At 41.1% G+C, this 21,161-nt stretch overlaps 1 protein-coding gene across 2 annotated transcripts in view; it reads left to right on the forward strand.

Moving 5' to 3' along the window:
* Positions 1-21,161, forward strand: part of HSCB (HscB mitochondrial iron-sulfur cluster cochaperone) — a 477,619-nt gene that overhangs the window by 37,405 nt on the left and 419,053 nt on the right. For both annotated transcript variants that reach the window (XM_044068392.1, XM_044068391.1), the window contains exon 2: positions 20,888-20,984. In XM_044068392.1, the coding sequence (XP_043924327.1) occupies positions 20,888-20,984 (97 nt within the window). The remainder of the gene's footprint in view (positions 1-20,887; positions 20,985-21,161) is intronic.

A 21,161-nucleotide genomic window follows, 5' to 3' on the forward strand; every position in this document is an offset into this window, starting at 1 on the left:
ACATCTTTTGTTTTAGACTCAAGAAAGTCTCTGTTAGAGGTGGTCTTGAACTTTACATTTCCCTAGCCCTTTCTGTTTGCCCTTGTACTGTTACCTATCATTGATAGGGAGAGCATTCTCTAAATTGCAGTCTATTTTTCCTGCTTGTCTTCATCTCAACCTGTTTACCTTTTTCACTTATTTGCTGCTAATATCTTTGATTCTTTGCTAATTTCCAGCCCCCTGCTTAACTTCCTTACCAACAGGAATGTCTACATGTAGTGATAGTCTGTTTTCTACACTCACTTGCTAGTTTAGATCTTTTTGCTACTTTACAAATGTAGCATTCTGTGTTGTGGTTTTTGTTCCTTAAGCATCGTAGCCCAAATTCTAGTCTCTCTTACCTCCATCGCTTTCATCATCCTTTTTCACATTTATTTACATTTTGTTTGGAGTTATGTATATTAGCTTTAAACATTTGCTTTAAAATACTTCAAATCTTGTTACCATAAACCACCTTGTTTTATGAGGAGAATCAACTTCTCCCACTTATTCTTGCCCTCTTCCCCTCTCAAGTAAATGCCTTCATTTCTTTGTTAATTGTCATCCACAACCTTTACTCTGGTTGATTTAAAAATACACTTGACCTGTATGAAAAGCTAAAAGGATTAAAAACATTTTCACTGTTTATATCTTGCTATCAAGAGCCACAACAAAGAGCTTCCAGTTTCTCAGTTTTTGTTTTATTTTATGTTTAGTCTCTTCCCACATATTCTTAGCTGCGATCACAGAATCCTTTTCAGTCCATACACTTAAAACTTTGTCTTAATATTTCCCAGTGAGTATGTGTATTGCTAAACAAGTTCATTGCTTTTATCCATGTTTATTTTATATACTGGAAAGACCTGAGAAACACCAAAATAATTTTTTTTGGACTTATCAAATATAAAATCAAATCACCTATAAATAAAGCTGACATTTTGTGGTGCTGTGCTAATTATATCCTTGAATTTGTGAATCCTGCATTTTATTTTTAATGGCCCTAAATGAAAATCAGAAAGGGGAGGAGGACAACTTTGCTTGGTTTCTACGATCAACCATATCTTATCAATAAGGAACCTTCCCATGATCAACCATATCTTAGTAGTAAGGAACCTTCCCAACTTAATTCTTGCCTCTGTCCCTTCAAAGATTCTTTTTATTAATCCTGTTGTATTAGGAAATCCAGATGCCACCATTTCCCACTCATAAAATGTCAGCTGACTCTATTGAACGCTTGTTAAAGCCTTCAAGATTCCCTGCTGACTTCCAAATTTTCACAAGAATGTCATCTGTTTTTGAAGAATTCCCTGTTAAAATTTCAATAATTGGAAGCTCTTAAGCAGTTGCTTTTTGCGCCTTTGAATCATTCTAAAGCTTACATTCTTCCGTAACAAAATTGTTTTCTCCTGGTGAAACTCTAGGACTCCAAATTAGTTCATTATTGCATTGAACCACTTACAGAGTTGACCAGTAGTTGCCAAAAAATGTCCATCTTCTGTTAACAAAATAACTGCAATTATGAAGAATCGCATAATGCCTCTCTTACTCACCGAGAACACAATTTTAAATGCAATAGATGCCTATTCATAATGCTTTCCCATTGCTATTCAGACACTTTTAGGCTATAGTGCCAGCCTCTCTTCCTACTTCAGTTTTTAGAAAGGAGGTTATTTGTTTGCGCTGTTTGAAGTAATGAGTACCCGTGTCTTCTATGGATGAACTTTACATCAGATGTCTCTTTCCACTGTAGGTGTGGAGGCTTCAGCAGCTCATCTCTGGATCCGTATGTATCATAGTGCTCCCAGGCAGTAACACTTTTTGAATGTGGCTGGATATAGCAACCTAAATTTTATCTTTAATTAGCTACACACAGCTTGATTGAGAGCAGGAAGGCTGCTTTTTGTTTTCTAGTTATGGCACAATAAAAATTGTTGCAGTATACCTTGCTAGAGCCATCTTTTAATTATTGCCAGAAGTCCACTGTTATTTACTGATCTTTTCTTTACTGGAATTGATAGCAAAGCACACCAGGATCAAATGAGAGATGGTTTTCCATAGTTGCAGTGAGAGGAGAACACAGTGTGCTCCTTCTATGAGGGTGTCCTGTTAAGAATTCCTATTCATTCTGCTAACTTGCCCCTCATAAAGGATATACAGTTGCTGTCCCTCTAGTCTTTCCATTAAACCTGAATAGCTTTTTCCTTTAGGACAACTCGGTTTGAGTGTACTGTTTTTTTTTTTTTTTCATTTACGATACCATGTGTTTCATGTCCCTCATTCTTGACTTAGATCTTGGATCTGTTTGGTGTTGGATATTTGTTCATCACACTTTAACTTGCAGACTAAGGTCACATACATTGGTGATTAAGAATTTCAGAAACAGTTTAGTTTGTCAATTTCAAGCATTATATATCTTTCCTTTATAACTTCATTATTAATCTTTGCATTATGCTTTTTTTTATGCCCTCCCATGTAACAAAGACATGCATCTGAAGCCCTTCTCCCCGGGCCTCCGCTGAAAATTGGCTTTGTTCCAAGTCGGACTTTCCTTGTTAACAAATGTTAAATAAATAAATAAATACATTTTTAATAACCCCAAGCATCCCACATTGCACATGATCCTGACCATTAGTTGGTATATATTGACACAAATATGTAATTTTATTTTATGCATTTGACTTCTTTTTCCTCCCTCTCTTAAAGATGTCACCTGCACTGTAATTTCTTTTACAATGCATACATTCTGTAAAGCTGGTTTAGGCTTTGATTTTTATTTTCTCTTTATTGCATTTTTTTTTGCTGCCATCAGGATTAAACTTAAGGCCTTACTGTTTCTTGTGACTTCTATCCCTAAAAAAACAACTGAAAAACATACATCTCCACAGGTACTGCAGTTAGTTTCCCAAGTATTTGTATCCAAGAATTTTGCAAGAAATCTTAACCATAAGTTCATAAGTATATTTAAGTGTTCATCTAAAACTTTCTTAAAACTTAAATAAATTATTTGCCATTCTGACATGTTCAGGTAATCTGTTCCAGAGTTGTGTGATTCTTGTGTTAATATAACATCTCCTCTTTTTATTGCAAAACCCAGTTTGAAATGTTACTGTGGTGTTTATGGAAGTTAGTTGTTTTATACACATGAATCTGAGAGATTGCATGATTACATCATGTAAAGCTTTAAATGTGAGTATCACTCTGCCCCTTTTAGGTACAAGTTCAGTTACCTGGTCTTGTAACTCCAATCTCATACTGAAGATGTATAGTTTTTTGCTATATACAGACTCTTAATTTACTAGATTTTCTGTCATAGATACAAAAAGAATTATGTTAAAGAACAAGTCTTGCATATACTTTATAAAAAAGTCAGCAAGTTGTTAAGATCTTCAGCAGTAGTATTTTGTAGTTATATTCTTAAAATATCATCCCATTTGCCTCACATCCATACAACAAATTGACTGGCAGTAGTTATCAAAACTGAAATTTCTTTCCAAAGTAATACCATGACTTCTGTAGTTGTCATCCTCAGTCAGGACAAAAGATGTTTAAAAAAAACCTTTCTTAATGGATGGATAACAAAAGAACATAATATTACATTTGTTCTTGCCAAATCTTAAACATATGTTTGATGCCCACTTACCAATCATTTTTTTAGTTTATATTTAAAAAAAATTCTCATCCTTGTAATTTTTTTTTTGGCAGCTAGTCATTTGCTTACTTGAAAAAACTGAAAATGTATATTTAGTATAACAAGGGCCCTAGCAAATCTAACCCCCAGTATTATCACAGATTTTTTTCTGTCTCTTAACCAGTTGATGGTCCATGTTGTTAAACAGTTTACTTTCAAACTGACCAGAACTTTATAAATTGTTAGAAAAAGGTAATAAATCTAAAGCTTTTGCAAGATCTGAAAAGACGGAACCTTTTTAATGCTATTATAGAAACCTGCCATATTGCTCTGAGTAGAGTGACCACTATTAAAACCATGCTTCTTTCTGTAATGACAATATCACAAATACACCTTTCAAAATGTTTAGAAAGAAGACTTGCATGACTATAGTTGCTTGCCAGCTGTTTGTTTTTCTTATTTAATGATATGCCAAGGGATTCTTTCAATAGAGCTGGAACATACTTCATTTCCAGTAATTTGTTAAACATATGAGGTAGTATACATTTTGAAAAAAACTTAACTTATGCTAGTAAAATTGCTGATATGTTATTAGGATGTGTGGATGTGAATTTTTAATTTTATTCAATGCAGTATATGCCATTTTCTATGTGATCTTTGGACATATAATCAGTAACTAGTATCACCTGCCAGGTTGTTTTCCAATTTTTTTTTTCTCGGAGCTAATTATATTCTCTAAAACGTTACCACATTGTTTCTGTTATTGTATTTACTTTGGAATCTTTTTAACTATTCTAAAAGTATCTTTTTTTCTTATATAATCAACTCTGGATATTCACAAAGTACATATTCCCAATTTCCTCTGCCTTCCTTCACATCTCCAGTGCCTACTTCTCATTTGGGAGAGAGAGAACTTTTGCAGTCTACTCTGTATGAAAATGAAAAGACTTTTCATCACAAATATCCTGAGCAATCAGGCATTTGTTGCATAATTAGGTGCCCTAGAAGACTTCGTTCAGTTATTATTATTATTTTATCTTTTTAATGTTTTTGGCCTATTGTTTTTTCCAGTCTTTTAAGGTCCTCCGATTGGTTCTTGTAGTTATTATGCAAATTTTTGTATGCCCTGCTTATTACCCCCCCCTTACCTTTTTAAGGACAGCATCCATCTTGCCTTACCTAGAAATTCCACCATGGTGTTCTTTAATTACTACTGTTTCTCTCCCACTGTCCTTGGCTTCCATATTAGAGATTGATGGCAGAGTATAGACGGTCCTTAACCTGCAAGTCAGATACTTTCTTCACTTTCCCCTTTGATATAATGTCTTACTACCTTGAGTAATATTCTTCACCTTCTTCCAGCCACCTCCTGAATAGTTTGTGCATCCTTACTGTTGTAGATCCTTTTAGTGTGACTTTCCTTATTCCAGTCCTACACTGCTTTACTCTCTGTTAAACTTTCTGCATTTTATAGATGTCATTTTCTCTATGTTCCTTATTAGCTTGGATCCACAATTCTGACCTCTTCTTTATCCTGTGTACCTTCCCTTTGTACCATCATAATCTTTCTTTTTCCAGATTTTATCTGCGTCCGTTCAACTCTAGTAGCCCTAATTCCTCTTGTACCATAAGGAGAAGCAGCTTGTCCCATGTAAATCTTGCCAATCCCCAATAAACTGTTTTAGTTACTTATGAATAGTTATCCCAGAACATTTAATGTGGCTGATAAAAATGTCTGTCCTTGTATGTAACACACACGTCAGGGATTTGGATAGTAAATTTACTGTTCTTTTTTTTTTTTTTTCTTTTTTCTTTGCCTTTTCTAAATATCCCCCCATTTGTCTTTAGCTGCCATGACGGTGTCTTTTAAGCCAGGTTCAGGCACCTAGGAAGCAAGGCATTTCCTTGTGGTACATTTAGTTGGGGACACATGGATGAAGTGATATTCAGCTGCAGATAAATGTCTGTTGTGAATTCTCTATGAGCAAAGAGAAGCACAAACTGCCATGCCCACAGCTTTAATAACCAAGTGCATGGGGACAGGAAAGGTAATGGGTGCTGTGCTCAGTGTACAATACATTCTTATGGAACTGCAACGTGTAAAAGTATACTCTAGCATGGATGAAATTTTGCATGCTACTGCAGTCACATTTATGCTCCAGTATGCATTTTAGGTAATGTTCCCCAGACACTGTAAAAGGGGTAGTGGCCCACACACATCAATTATAAAGGCACTAACCATTGTGCACTGCATTTTTACAGCTGCTGACATGCCCACTGGTCAGCCTGCTGCTGATAACCTGCCGTACTGCTTGCTGTCTCGTGTTGCACTGAAGGCCATGGACGTCATTTTCTCTTCTGCATTTGGTTATTGAAGTTTTGGGCATGGCAGTGTATTCTTCTCTTTGCCACAGGGAATTCACAACAGCCATATTTCTCTGCAGCTGAATGTCACTTCAGCCATGTGTCCCCAGCCAAATGTACCACAGGGAAATGTTTTGCTGCCTAGGCACCTGAACCTCTTTAACCCATATTCCCAAGTATTTAATTCCATCTCATCTTGATAAATATGGATACTATTGAACTAACTCATGTAAGCAAAAAAAATTACCACTGTTGTTTTTGTTTTAGCTTTATTTATTTTGTTTCCCTAAAATGTCTGAAACTGTTGAAGGACATTTCAGTTCATTAGGATATCCTGTTCCGGGTATGTCAAGAGGCAATATAATATCTACTAAGTGTTTTTTCCTTTCTTTTGATTCACAAATCCATGGATACAACTGGTGAAGTAGTCCCTTATCTTTCTTGCTAAGGACTCCAGATTTAAGGCAAATAATAGAGTGGGGAAGAGGACATTTCTACCTGGTCCCCTTCCAGCTCAATTTGCCTAATAGTACCCTTCTCACCTTTGTTCCATCCTCTAATACTTCATATTTTTTTCATATTAGCTTTGTTATTTTAGTTTGAAGTACAAATGCTAACATTGTTTCATACACAAAATCTTAGCAGACCCTGTTGAATGCTCTGTATTCACCCCAGCTCATCAACAACTTTGTAATGTTCTGATTATCTCTGAGTCATCATGGTTCAATTAATATTGTCGTGTCTTGTCTTCCTTTTAAAGACCCACCTTTATAGATTTAGTAGGTATTTTAAGACCACTGAGTCTTGTGACCACTCTTGACTTGTTAGTACCTTCCCTCAATCCACACGTCCTTGCTTCAGGAATTTATTTAAAGGAAAATAGGGAGTTTGTACTACTTAATAAGCAGGGAAAGTTTATTCCAGAGGTTTGGGAAGTGCTGTGCTCTAAACCTGGTCCTCCAGTTTTATAACACGGGACCCTGTCAGTTTTCTAGCCCCAAAGTAAATAGAAGGATCTCTTGGAAGATTGCTGTGTTCTGTAGTTTACCTCCACTACTGGGACCCGATAAGAAAATCTTTCGGGTTTTTATTCTTCTTGCTCCGTTTTTCTATATGTGCTTGGAGTGTGTATTCTGCTGATTTGCTTTTTTTTTTTTCTTATGAGTAATTTGTATGTATTTTGAGTTTTATTTCTCTTACAGTATAAGAGTTTTTGTTTATTTTAAGCTAAGGAATTTAGTAGTACCCTACCTACTTCTACACACCTAAAGGTTGCCAAGGGGTGACCTGTGTCATGCTTAAAGGAGGGGGGGGGGTCTGTGACCTGGCCCTGATGGAAATACTACACATACGTAAATCAGACTGCAGGAGGGTCAGTCGCTCTAGGGATCTTAACCTAGCCTCTGACATGAGCATGTCATATGCTGGAGAGATAGCTACATCTCCCAGAGATTGCCACTTCTCTGGAACAAGCTTCTAATTCACATGAAACCTGACCCTCTTCAAACGCAACCTAGATCAGTGGATGGGTGACTGCATATTCACTCCTGGGGTAGTGCCCATGTCCCTCCTGGACAGAGGAAGACTGTATTAACTCCATAGACCATTACCTCTGCAAACCTCACTCATCTAATGACTGACAATTGGGGCAATCCTGGATAAAAATGACTAGGCTTGTAAGGGCTCTAGGGCAGTTCGCCTAGTAAACTCCTATAAACCTGTGAAATATTCTAATGTCTTTAATGGCTATTGGTGAATGTTTAACTGAGTGGGGTTTGGCTTTATTGGCCTGAATGTAACCATAAAGATTTAAAAAGTAATAAAAAGTCACGGAGTTTCAGAAGCCATGTAGCAGAAGCACTTGATGTTCTTTAAGGGGGTCATTTGCACATATCCCATTTACCTACATTACAGGAGGTTTAAGGTATCATACAGTGAAAAATCTTGCTTGCTATGTTTTTCTTGCAGTTGTTACTGAATAGTTTTTCTGTGTATCCTTTTTACCCTTTGGTTTGAGAGTTTCTGTATTGAGGCTGATTTAGTACAGTTTCCCTCATTGCCTTGTGCTTCCAGATCTGTGGCTGTTATTTCTGTTGATTAAAAACTTCTGTTGAAAGGTTTGACAGGAAAACTTATTTTGTACTTTTTTCTTTGGGGCTATGATTATTTGAGATCATTTAAGTAGATTTGCAGTGTTTTAAATTATTTTATTTTTTTTTGCTTGAGTTGCAGTTTTATTGCATTTTGTTTAACATTTTTGACAGGAATTTTTCTTAAGTTTATATCTAATTCTTTGTCTAATGCTGTTTAGGTTGTTTATATGAATGTGGGACTGAAACTAGCCTTTATTAAAAATCAAAGGTCTTTGTGACATGTATTTTGTGCTTTGTGCTGGACTACTGAAATTGCTGTCTTTTTTTCGTAGTGCAGTATTCAGTAAAGTATTCCTGTAGAAATTGACTTCAGATTGCTAGTTAGAGGGAGAATGGTGGGATTTGTCTGGTTTGTACTGGGTTGACCGTGCAGCCAGTGTTTGGTATTGCCTCTGACATACCTGGGGACAGTGGTCAGCCATGCTTGGCCTCCAAGCCCCCTTGTCTGTGGACCCTGCTTCAGCGTCCCAGCTACAATGTCTGATAAAAGGACTTTGTCTTCTTCAAATCCTTTTCCTTCAGATAAGGTTGGATCCCTGGGAAAGAAGCTGGCTCAATCCAGTGTGATGGCTTTTAAAGTGTTTAACTACTAGTGTTTTCTGGGGAAGTTTGTGTTGAGATGTATATAGGTTAGATGAGTTTGCTGCTTCGTTACTTTCCGAGCAAAAGGTCTGTGTCAAAGATATTGTTTCCAATACTTCTCGGGTGTCAAAACATACCTTTAAAAGTGCCTTTGAGGGAGCTGATACTATTGTTAGAAATGCAGCAGCATCAGTGATAAGTAGGTATACTTGGTTGCACATGTAGAACATTTTTGAGAAGTTGAAAAATTAGATTTTTTGTTTGTACAGCAGCTAATCAGATCCTTAAATACTTGGATGATAGAGGTAAACTGTTTCAAGGGGTGTCAAATGTTTCATATTCCCAAATATCCCTCCTTTAAGCAGGATAATTTTTGGCAGCCTTCCAAACAGAAGTCCCAGACAAACAAAAAACAATGCAGTAAAAGGAAATGGCAGGGTGAGAATCCCATCAAGCGTAATGAAGAGTTCATTTCCCAAAAAAGGATAACCTGCCTTCCAATGTATGACTGTGCCGAAGTGCAGCACCTCTCTCTCTCTCTCATTTTCCCCTCTGGATGCCATGTCTCCAATATTAGCTGTCAACAGTGGCTGTCAGTGGTTCCAACAAATGGGTGCTAATCATTTTTGCAGGGGTTACAGATGGCAGTTGAATGAACATCCACCTCTGTTCAAGAGGGTTCCTCTTTATCTGCCAGACCAGACTTTGTTATTCCCTCCAATTCTCATGTAAATGCTGGACTTGGAGGTCATAGAACAAGCCCCTCCTTGAGAGAGAATGAGCAGTTTCTACTCCAGAATTTCCTGGTTCCCAAAAAGTTCTGTTGTGAAGACTGGTGTTGGACCTTTCCTTCCCAACTCCAAGATGTTCACCCTGCAGACAGTGCTTTCCCGTTGTCAGACCACTGCTTCATGGTGACCCTAGACTCGTAGAATGATTATCATATCCCCATTGCTTATTGCTTTAGGAGATTTCTGAGATTTGTTGTGTCTGGTTCACACTCAGTTTTCTGTATTACCCTTTTGGCTATCCAGTGCACCTTAAGTGTTTACCAAATGCCGTGCTCCAGTAATGACCCACTGTCAGACTCTGGGCATTTACATTTTTCCATACTTGGACAACATGCTGATCAATGCTGAGCCTGTGTCCAGGTGTCTGCATTCCCTAGAGAAGGTCTTGGACTTACTTTCCCAACTAGGATTCAAGTTAAACCCCCTGAAGTCCAGCCTGCACCCTTGCAAAAGACTAGTATTTCTGGGCCGCTTAATCAACTCCCACAAGAGAGTGACCTTTCTTGTAGATGACAAAATCCTGTTTTATAAGACTGCATTTCAGGAATTCTCTAAGATTAGTGTTGCCTCTGCAAGAGAATTCCTAATAATTCTTGGACTGATGGCTTCCATGATTCTCCTGATATCACTGGCCCATCTTCACATGAAAAAAATTCATTGGTATGTCTGAAATTGTTGGATCCAGGATTTTCATTCAGTGGAATCCCAGTTACTAGTGCTGTCCTTCATCAGACAAGAGATCAGTGCCGTTGCAGTCTGTCCAAACAGATTTGTCTGACTTTGCTTGAGGAGCTGTGTCAATGGGGATGACACATGGAAGCACATCAGTATCCAGGAAATGATGGTGGTGATGTCACGTCTTGAAAGTACTTCACCTCCTATGGGCTTCGGGTCTTCTTCTGGTGGTTCCAGACAACACCACAGTGATGTATATCATCTAATAAGGGGGTACAAGGTTGTACCCTCTGTGCAAGTTGACAATGTTGGCCTGGGAGCTGGCTTTATAGCATTCTGTGACACATCAGGTGGTGTACATCACATCAGAGCAGAATTTGTGACAGACTGAGCAGACCCACATGAGTGGCAGCTTAAGGCAGTGGTGGAGAGGATTTAGTCAAAATGTAGGGAACACCTCAAGTAGATCTCCTCACCTTCTTTCAAAACAGACAGTTGGAGAAATTATGTTCCGTACATCCTTGCAGCTATGTTTGGAGGACAGACGCATTCTCATTCCCTTGGATGGGAATGTTCCTGTATGTGTTTCCACCATTTACACTGATTAAAAGGTACTTCTAAAGATTCAGAAAGAAATCCATCCATCCACAACCCTCTTTTTTCCTATTTTTTTTACATAGGATTGGGGTGTCACTTCAACAATGACAATCATCTAGAGACAAGGTTTACACTGCCAGGTGGCTAGCCCTGCTGTGGTGGTTCTTCTACGCTATACACTTGCACTCACACCTGTGGCCAATTTTGAAGTGTCTAATCCACCTGCTGCATGCCTTTAAATGTGGGAGAAAATAGCACCCAGAGGAAACCCACATGAACACAGGGAGGACATACAGCCTCCGCACAGAAGAAACCCCAACTGAGAGTCAAACCAGGAAACCTCTTGCTGTGAGACGACCATGCTTTCCACTGTGCCACCAAAGATACCAAATACCAAAGATTATTGTAGTAACACCCTATTGGTCAAGGCAATCTTGGTTCTCCCTTTTAACTGTATTGGCCAGGGGCAATTACAACAGACTTCCTCACACTATGGATCTGCTCACACAGTTGCACAGGTGACTAGTGCACCCCAGTTTGGAGAAACTTCAACTGACAGCCTGGATGATTCCAGCCTGACTGTTTCAGCATTTGTTTTTTTCTTAAAGATGTGTGGCAAGTGTTAAATGAGGCCAACCACACACACATATATATATATATATATATATATATATATATCAGTTTGCTGTTGTTAGAGTTGCAGCTGAATTTTTGGGGGGCTTTTGGTTTGGAATAGTAGATGTTCGCAAAACTTGCATTTTCATTTGATCTTCCTGTTGGACTCTAGAAAACTGAAGGGGTCTTGTCTGTGTCTTTCTAGGGCAGTGCTAGTCCTGCGAGGTGACTGGTCCTTCACAGACAGGCTTGGGTGGGGAGCTCTGAGCTTTGCTAGACTACCAGAGGGAAGGTAACAGGGCACTCCTATCCATATGCCAGTAAGGCAGTATGTTCTACAAGCACCTGTTGTTAAAAGTGAGTAGGACTTGCGCAACTGTACTTTACATGGAGGTCCCTAACTACATTTTTGTTTTGTGGAATACATTGTGTAGTCAGTATGATGAGGAGAGGGGTTGTCTACCTAAAGTAATAATACTACACCTTTTAGCATTTAGTTTGTTATATCAAGAGTTAACTAGGTAGAGCTAATTCTTGAGGGTTTGGATGTCATAGACTTTGATCCATATCTATCAATTTTGGTAGTCTTTTTGCTTTTTGGCTTAACTAACATGGACTTGAACATTTTATAATCATGAATTAAAATAGGAATTGGTTTGTATGACACCGTTCCTGGACTCTCTATCACTGCTTTCAGCAATACTGCTACCATTGCTTTCCAACAAAGATTCAGCACGTCTTCTTTCAATACATTAAACAACACCTTCCAACTTAGATCAATTTCTTCCCTCCAAACTTTTAGACATCTGCCAGAATGCCTTCTGTTCTGGGGATTTCCCTTTGGTTTGACTGTATCTCACAATTTTTGCTTCATCTATACTGGCAAACAGCAGTTGTGCCTCTTCCTGTAACATTGTCACATCTAAGTCTTCCATAAACGTTATCATTTATACCTTATCATGACTTCTCCATTCTTCAGCCTTATAAATGTTTAGAACATTTCTGAAATAAAATTTTCTTCTCAGAATCTCTAGCTGTTTTTGTGATAGGTCTCGGAGTTTTACTACAGCAATTTCTGCTTTCTGGTGCTTTAGTCATTGCATAAAATTTTTTGAGCTCTTGAAGAATTGTTTAAAATGGCAGCATAACAGGAATTTTTCTAACTTGGATATTATCAAAATGATCACTTATTTTCTCCTAGCACTATGTAGCTTTTTCTTGTTCCACAGCACTAACAGTTTCTGAGCACTGAATGTATTACTTAAAATGGCTATCCAATAGGAATTATTCCAAACTTGTGTATCACTTATTTTTCCCAAGCACTCTGTAGCTTTTCCTTTTGTATTGAAAGACTCCCTTTTTTATTTTGCAGTGATTTAATTTTTGACAGTTGTTCATATCTCCTGTGTCCTTCTTCCTCATTTGTGTTATATTTTGAAATTCATTTTTATCTTGTTCCGATGCTAGCCTGCCTCTCCAGGGCCAATTTCTATCATCCTTAGCAGCTCTTGAGTTTTTACTGTTACCCAATCCTTAAATTATTCTGACTTTCCATTTCTATATAGGAAAGTGCCCTGCTTTATTACCCTGCATCTGTATCCTAATCCTCATAGGGTTATGATCATATTTAGGTTTTGGAGGAGTTTGAATGTTTTCTTTATTTGTTTCTTTATGTTATCTATCTAATGTTAAGTTGTCAATCTCGCCTTCATTCTTGCTGGATGGGTTCGGAGCCGACCTCGGCTCCGACTCGGCCACTCTAAAAACTCGAAAGTTGGTTCCACCGGCTCGAGGCTCCCCCTATATCCCACAATGCTAAGCGGTATTACCTCAGATCTCGTTTGCCGCTACAGCTATCGAGGTGTTGTTTTTTCTACCGGCTCAGGTTAGTTTGTTAAATCAGTCTATCTGACTAGTTTAAATCCCTTTTTCTTAACCAAAGTTTCATATTTCCGTACTTTAGTGGATTTTTATCCCTTTTCTTCCATTATTCCCCTTTTTCTCCCTAAAGAACTTATAAGTTCTTTCCTTAGGCCTTCGGGCACTGCTATCCCTAAGTGGAGTGTTTGTGTTTGGTAGGGATATTTAATTAAACTATCTAATTTTTATTAGTTTAATTTAATTTAACTTTTTCATAGTGTAATCGGTGTGGGTGTGTTCTGTGTGGTGGTTACACTTTCGGTTCCTTGATAATGTCCAAGGATTCAAAGGTCTCAGGCTTCAAGAAGTGTGACTCGTGCTGTCAGAAAATGACTCTGACAGACGGTCACACTTCTTGTGTTTACTGCCTGGGACCTTTACACCTGCAGGACTCTTGTGCTGTATGCCATGGCTTCAGCCCCAGAGTCCTGCAGGAAAGAAAAAATAAACTTATATTGAGAGGTTTACTTAAGCCTGAGGGTTCCCTTACTGTTACTCAGGGCAAACCCTCTAAGGCTTCTAGGTCCTCGGCTCCAGCTTCTGAGTCGAGGCCTAAGGCTTCGAAACCTCCGTCTGCATCGGCTCCGGCTGGAGCCGATGAGTCTCAGACTGCAGTTTCTGTGGTTTCCTCGGCTCCGGCTGGAGCCGAGGCATTGGAAATTCCTGTGTCGGCTCCGACCAGACCGTCGGAGCCGACATCTAGAAAGAGGTCTAGGTCACCTTCCCTTGGCTCCGTTCATTCGGCTCCAGCGTCTCCCTTGCTGTCTGAACGGAGCCATAGATCTCACTCCTCTAGGTCATCGAGGCTTTCAGACCATGACCTTCAGAGGGTAGTGAGTCGACTTCTTAAGTCAGAGGCACTGGCCCAAATGCTTCAGAGCCCGACTCATCAGTCGATGCCTGACCCTGTTCCTCATTATGTTCCTCCTCCGACTCCGTTGAGCTCAGAGCCGGGGCGTTTCGGAACCGAGACTGTGGTAGCGTCGGAGCCGATACAAATGTCTTGGGCTCTGTCGTCGGCTCCGATTTCTTCCTTGGAAGAATCTCGGTGCCGGACTTCCCTCGTCGGCTCCGAGGGGGTGAGTGGCATCGGACCCTTGTCTGACCCCGTTCTCCCTCTCGGTGCTTCGGCACTGGTGAGTTCGGCTCCGACATCAGCCTCGGAGCCATCACTGTCGGTGCCGAGGGGGGTCCTCAGCTTTTCGGAGCGGGGGCCTCTGGCTCTGCCTGACAGGGGTGCGTTCGAGGTCATGCGGAGCGTGTTGGAACCTGGTTCAACTCCACAGTCGGCTCCGTCCGCCCCTCCCTCTTCGGTGCCTCAGGTCATGTCTACTCACTCCCTCATCCCAGACCGCAGAGAGCCAGCTCCTCAGGAATCCCCTGTGGGGATCTCATCCTCTTCCGAGGCCTCTCCTGAATTGGCAGAAGAGCCCCCTAGGAAGAGAAAGTGTAAGAGGAAACACTTAGACTCACCTGAGTCTGTCACCTCTGACACAGATTTAGAGGATTCCGAGGGTTCCCCCCGTTCCCCTTCTGAAGATGTCTCCTTTGCAGACATTCTAGAAATCCTCAAACAGAGGGGAAATTGGCCAGCCCTTAACCCTTCGGAGGATGAATCTGTGTACCTTGAGGCGTTTGGCTCTCGCCCTTCCACCTCCTGGGTGTCACCCCCCTTTGACCCTCTCATGCAGGTGGCAGCAAAAAAGGCATGGACGGCTCCTGATTCAGTGGACCCCACCCCCAGGAGACCCTCCAAATTTATCACGGCACCAGCAGATAAACAATTTCTAACCAAGGGAGTTTCTGTGGATGCTATGGTGGTAGCTGCTGCCACCAAGAAGGAACTAGCTGATCCTTCGGTGCCTGTCCATCCACCTAACAAGGAATCTAGGTCTATGGACAGGTACGGGAAGCGGATGTTCTCGTCAGCGACCTTTGCAATGCGTTCGCTGAACTACCTATGCCATTTTACTCGTCTTCAAAGGGACTTGATCAAAGAAGCGGTGACATGTTGAAGGATCCTACAGCTGCGGGTTTTCAGGACAAGATGAACACTCAGCTGGCTACCCTGAATTCTATAGCTAACTCCTCCATGCGCCTCCTTTGTATGCGGCTGATGGAGCGAGCAGGCCGCAGGGACAGGTGTGGCCTTACCGGCATGCCTGGATGCGGCTATGCAACTGCGGACCCCTTTAAAACGTCGTTCACTAATTCCCGTTTGATGGATCATCTCTTTTGGTCCTCAGGTGAAAGAAACCTTGACTAGGTGCGAGACTGATGGCAAGACTTTCTGCCGTCGGAGTCCGTTTTTCTGCTCCTTCTAGGCCTTACCCCAAAGGCCAGAAAGGTGGGAAAATGTGGTTCCGCAAACAATCTCAAGGGAATTTGCCTGACGCACAGAGTCGGCTCCCTCCAGAGGCAGAGGAGGGAACAATAATGGTAGACGTCGCCCCAGAGGCAGAGGGGTCCGCAGAACCAGGGCAATCGAGAAACCTTTTCCGACAAGCCCTTTCAGCATCCCTGAGGTGTTGCCCGACTGTCCACCTTCGGAGGCAGTCGGGGGAAGATTGTCACTGTACCCAGAAGCCTGGCTATCCCTAACCCAAGAAAAGTGGGTACACTCCATCATTTCCGAAGGCTATTCCATTCCCTTCGTTCGCATTCCAAACCAATCAAAAAAATCCCTTCCAGATGTTCCACCCGCTCAAAGGGATATCACAGCCTTGGAAATTTCAAAGCTGCTTACAAAAAGAGCAATTCAGCCAGTTCCAGCAGACCAGCGAGGGTCCGGAATCTACTCCAGGTTCTTTTTAGTTCCAAAGAAAACAGGGGACTGGAGACCAATTTTGGATCTCAGTATCTTGAACAAGTCGGTCAAGAAAACAAGATTTCGGATGGTCACGCTACAGTCCATCCTTCCCCTATTGGGAAAGGAAAACTGGATGTGCTCTATAGACCTTCAGGATGCGTACTATCACATAAAAATGAACAGACGCTCCAGAAGATTCCTCCGCTTCAGGCTGGGAACCAGTCATTTTCAATTCAGGGCCCTGCCCTTTGGTCTCACCACTGCCCCGGTGTTTACCAAATGCATGGCAGTGGTAGCTTCTCACCTGAGACGTCAAGGATTCCAGGTGTTTCCATATTTGGACGACTGGCTCCTCACAGCTCCCACCAAGCATCTTCTTCTTCTGGCCAGAGACTACACCTTTCGCATTTGTCAAAACTTAGGTATTTCAATAAATTGCGAAAAGTCTGTTTTGTCGCCTTGTCGTACTATTACCTTCATAGGTTTAAATCTAGACACATTCAACATGTCTGTAGACAGATCAGAGAATAGCAGACATACACAAACTGGTCGCGCTCCTCTTCAGCAGCAACAGAGTCAAAGCCAGGTTAGTTCTGAAGGTATTGGGGATTATGGCGGCTGCCATTCCTCTGCTTCCATTAGCCAGATTCCACATGAGAATCCTTCAGTGGATGCTCTTCACACAATGGTCATATCAGCAACTTCCGATGTCCCACACCATTATGATTACACAAACGTGCAAGAATCCTCTTCGGTGGTGGATGTCTTCCCCTCAGCTCTTGTTGGGAAGACCCTTTGTTCCTTCCTCCGGTTGCTACTCTGACAACGGACGCCTCCCTGATCGGGTGGGGGGGGCATTATCAGGGCAGAACTGTCCAGGGCACATGGCAACCAGACGAATGCCACTTGCACATAAATGTTCTAGAGATGAGAGCAGTGCTTTTAGCGTTGCAAGCCCTTCAAGACTCTCTTCCCTTGGGAACGATAGCAATCCAGACGGACAATATGTCTGTAGTGTGGTATATCAACAAACAAGGCGGAACCAGGTCCTATCCCTATGTCGAGAAGCACTCAGACTGTGGCAATGGGCGATTTCTTCTCAGCGGTTTCTGATAGCAACGCACATCCCCGGAAGTCCAATCAAATCGGACAAGTTGAGCAGAGCTATTCTCATGCCTCACGAGTGGTCTCTGAAAGACTCTGTTGTGAGAGAAATTTTTCTCAAGTGGGGTCAGCCTTGCTGCGATCTTTTTGCTACTCCCCAAAACAGCAAGTGCAGAGATTATTTCACCCTATTCCGTTACCAGGCCAGCCCAGCAGAGACGCTCTAGTCCAAGTTTGGCCCCGGGACTTCTGTATGCATTTCCTCCCTTCCCACTAATCTCTCAAGTGATACAGAAAGCTATCGCTCAGAAGGCCTCAGTGATCCTCATTGCTCCTTACTGGCCTCGACAGGTTTGGTTCCCCTTTCTGCATCAATTTCTGTTGGAGCAACCTTGGCATCTGGACCTAGTTCCAGATCTTTGATCCATCAGTCGGGTCAGTTACATCGCTCCCTCCCTCTCTGAACCTCACTGCTTGGTTCCTCCAGTTCCAACCTTAGCCAGGCTTCCTCAAATATCTCACTCTGTTCGAGATATTTTAATAGCTTCCCATAAATCTTCCACTCGAAGATTTATCTGAGTAAGTGGAAACGTTCACTATTGGTCTCAAGGAAGGGACTTAGATCCTTTCACTGCTCCCATCCATATGGTTCTTGATTTTCTAGCTGAACTCTTTCATGCAGGTTCATCTCCTTCTACTCTTAAAGTTCAATTGGCAGCTATAAATAACTTTCATGTGGGCATTTCAGAGTCTGCCATAATGTCCCACAAGCTTTGCAAAGCCTTTTTGAAGGGAGTTTTTCTACTCAGACCTCCTATAAGAAATCCTCCTCCTCCTTGGGACCTTAATTTAGTTCTCAGTTCTTTGATTCTCCCCCTTTGAACCTGCAGCTTCCTGCTCTTTGAAATTGCTATCATGGAAGACTCTCTTTCTGGTAGCTATTACTTCAGCCAGAAGAGTTTCAGAACTTCAGGTGCTCAGCTGTCTACCACCATATTAGTTGTTCCACAAAGACAGGGTATCCTTACGAACCAACCCGTCCTTTTTACCTAAGGTAGCCTCTGCTTCTAACCTAAATCAAAGCATTGACCTTCCTGTGTTCTTTCCAGAATACTCTAATAGGTCTGAACAAAAATTGCATTGGCTAGATGTTCATCGTCAGTTAAGGTACTATTTGGATAGAACCAAACAATTCAGAAAATCTGACCAGCTGTTTGTCTCTTATGCAGAGGGCAGAAAGGGACTTTCTGTTTCCAAGGTATCACTGTCTAGATGGCTAACATCTCTAATTTCCATTGTCTATGAAATAAGACATCAAAAACTGCCTAACAAACCTAAAGCCCATTCCACCAGAGCTTTGGCTACTTCTATAGCCTTCCAAGACAGACTGCCTATTGACACCATTTGTGCAGCGGCTACTTGGGCTACTCCTCACACTTTCATTTCTCATTACAAGTTGGATTTAGCTTCTAGACATAGAGCTAACTTTGGTTCCACTGTTCTCAAGAGTCTGTTCCGATAGGCCACCCGGGACAAGGTGCTAGGGACGCGGTCCCATCCAGCAAGAATGAAGGCGAGATTGACAACTTAACATATAGAAGTTATGTTCTTACCATAACGTTCCATGTTAGTTGTCTTCTTCTCGCCTTCTTTCTAGCGCCCTCTCCTTCCCCCTAGCCTGGACAGACCTAGAGGAGTTTGATTGTGACCTCTCTTCCTACCACCTCTATTGTACATAGGTATATGTTTTTTGTACATATATTCCTTCTTCAGGTTACCTTTCTACCATTCCCTTTGTAGAGGTGGATTCTTTCCCTTTCCAGTGGTTCTGGAGTTATTTTTGGCTGGGCACAGCTTACAAACGAGATCTGAGGTAATACCGCCTAGCATTGTGGGATATAGGGGGAGCCTCGAGCTGGTGGAACCAACTCTCGAGCTTTTAGAGTGGCCGAGTCGGGCAGGTCGGCTCCGAACCCATCCAGCAAGAAAGAAGGCGAGAAGAAGACAACTAACATGGAACGTTATGGTAAGAACATAACTTCTATGTCACCCATCAATCTCCTACAGGACTGGCTGTAACCAGATGGCGATTTGTTTCTGACATGGAATCCAATCAGCTTGGCCATTACATGGTGAGAATCATGTGCTAGGGACAGGCCAGCTTGGATAGCCGGCCCTCTTCCTGGTAGAGCATTCACCTGGTGGCCTGCCATTCTTACTGGTAGAGTATCCCCTGCCTCCCCATATCAGATCTTCTGAGCTCTGCAGTGCATCCCTTCTGAGAGGAAGCATTCCTTTCCACACTGAATTTCTCTAAGGTTACTGTTCGACTGGACTGGGCAGCACAGGCTTGCTAGGCTTGAGCTGCACTGGGTGGAAGGAACACCTAGTGCTTCTGCTAGGTGTCGCCCATATATAGCGAACTGTAGTCCCTTCCAATTTTTTCTGTCTGAGTTTTGCTGTCTTCCTTGCCCATCTTAGTTAACTCCGTCATTCATAATAATTTGAAATTTCTCTTTCCATTGTTGAGGTCATTGCTACACTGTGTTTAACCTTTCCTTCGGGGTGATTATTTACAGGCAGACAACCATGTAGACAGGACTGGCTGTTATGCAGTTTTTTCCCCAGATGACATAAACACAGCAGAAAATGTCTTTTATGATCAGTAACAGCCAGAAACTACTGAAAACTTACAGACTTAATCAGTTTTATAGTTAATTTTTGTTAGAGATTGGGTTGGAGATACCCGTATAACACAAATACTTAGCATTTCTACCAGAAGTCAGATGTGTAACTTTCATTTTCTTTAGATGTAATGCAAACCACTGTAGGTTTACCTCTGATTTTGTAGTTGGCTAAACTTCTTGGCTATGCATGTAAAGTAACATGTAAAGGATCTGCAGCGCTTGTACGGTGAATAGCATTTAATGTACAGTGGATATAAAAAGTGTACACACCCCTGTTAAAATGCCAGGTTTTTGTGATATAAAAATATGAGACCACAATAAATCATTTCAAAACTTTTCCCACCTTTAATGTGACCTATAACCTGTGCAATTCAATTGAAAAACAAATCTGTTGGGGAAAAAAATAAAAAAACGTACGATATATACCCAGAGGTGCATGCTGTTTAACAGATGGCTTTTGCTTACATGGCATTACTTGGTTCCGAATGTGTAAACAGTATTGTTTTTCTCAAAAAATTAGGCTGGTACCATGTAGAAGACTTTTCCCAATGACGTAAGTAGTGTTTGGGTTACAAGATTTAAGGCACTGTCAGTTTACTCATATTTGCTTCTCAGTCCAATCAAAGTTGAGTACACTGTATACACAAAAATGTACATTATAGAAATCGGCACGGAGCTTTCTGCTCCGTTCTCTTCACTGCTGTGTTCTCTTCACTGTTGTGTTCTTTACAGGCAATGAATCATGTAATTGAGCTAACACGAATTATGTTATTTCACTGAGGTACTTAAAAAAAAATCTTTAGTCTTCTCAGACTAGCTGTCAAAAATAGTTGGTTATACTGTCTGACTGTGAATGTGTATGAGAATTTTGAATACTGTTTTTGAAGTTTTACGATTTATAGTATATGATTAGTAATGTATTTTTGTGTTTTTATTTGAAGTGATCCATTATTTGATGTGGATATTCCAAAACTTCAGCAGAAGTACAGGAACCTTCAGCGCTCTCTGCATCCAGACAACTTTAGCCAAAAGTCTCAGGTAAGAAATAGCAGAAATGTCCATGCTTGTTAGGTGGACTAGGAGAGGTGACAGTTTTTGTTTTTGAGATACAATTCCAGGAGCGTAAATTTGTATGTAACACGATGAGAAAAGGTCTATTTTCCATAACTGTTAGAACTTGCACTGCAGGTGTTACTAGGACCATTGAGCTGATAA

Source organism: Protopterus annectens, chromosome 4.part0 (genome assembly GCF_019279795.1).
Source record: "Protopterus annectens isolate FY-2018-M chromosome 4.part0, PAN1.0, whole genome shotgun sequence".
Classification (NCBI taxonomy): Eukaryota; Metazoa; Chordata; order Ceratodontiformes; family Protopteridae; genus Protopterus; species Protopterus annectens.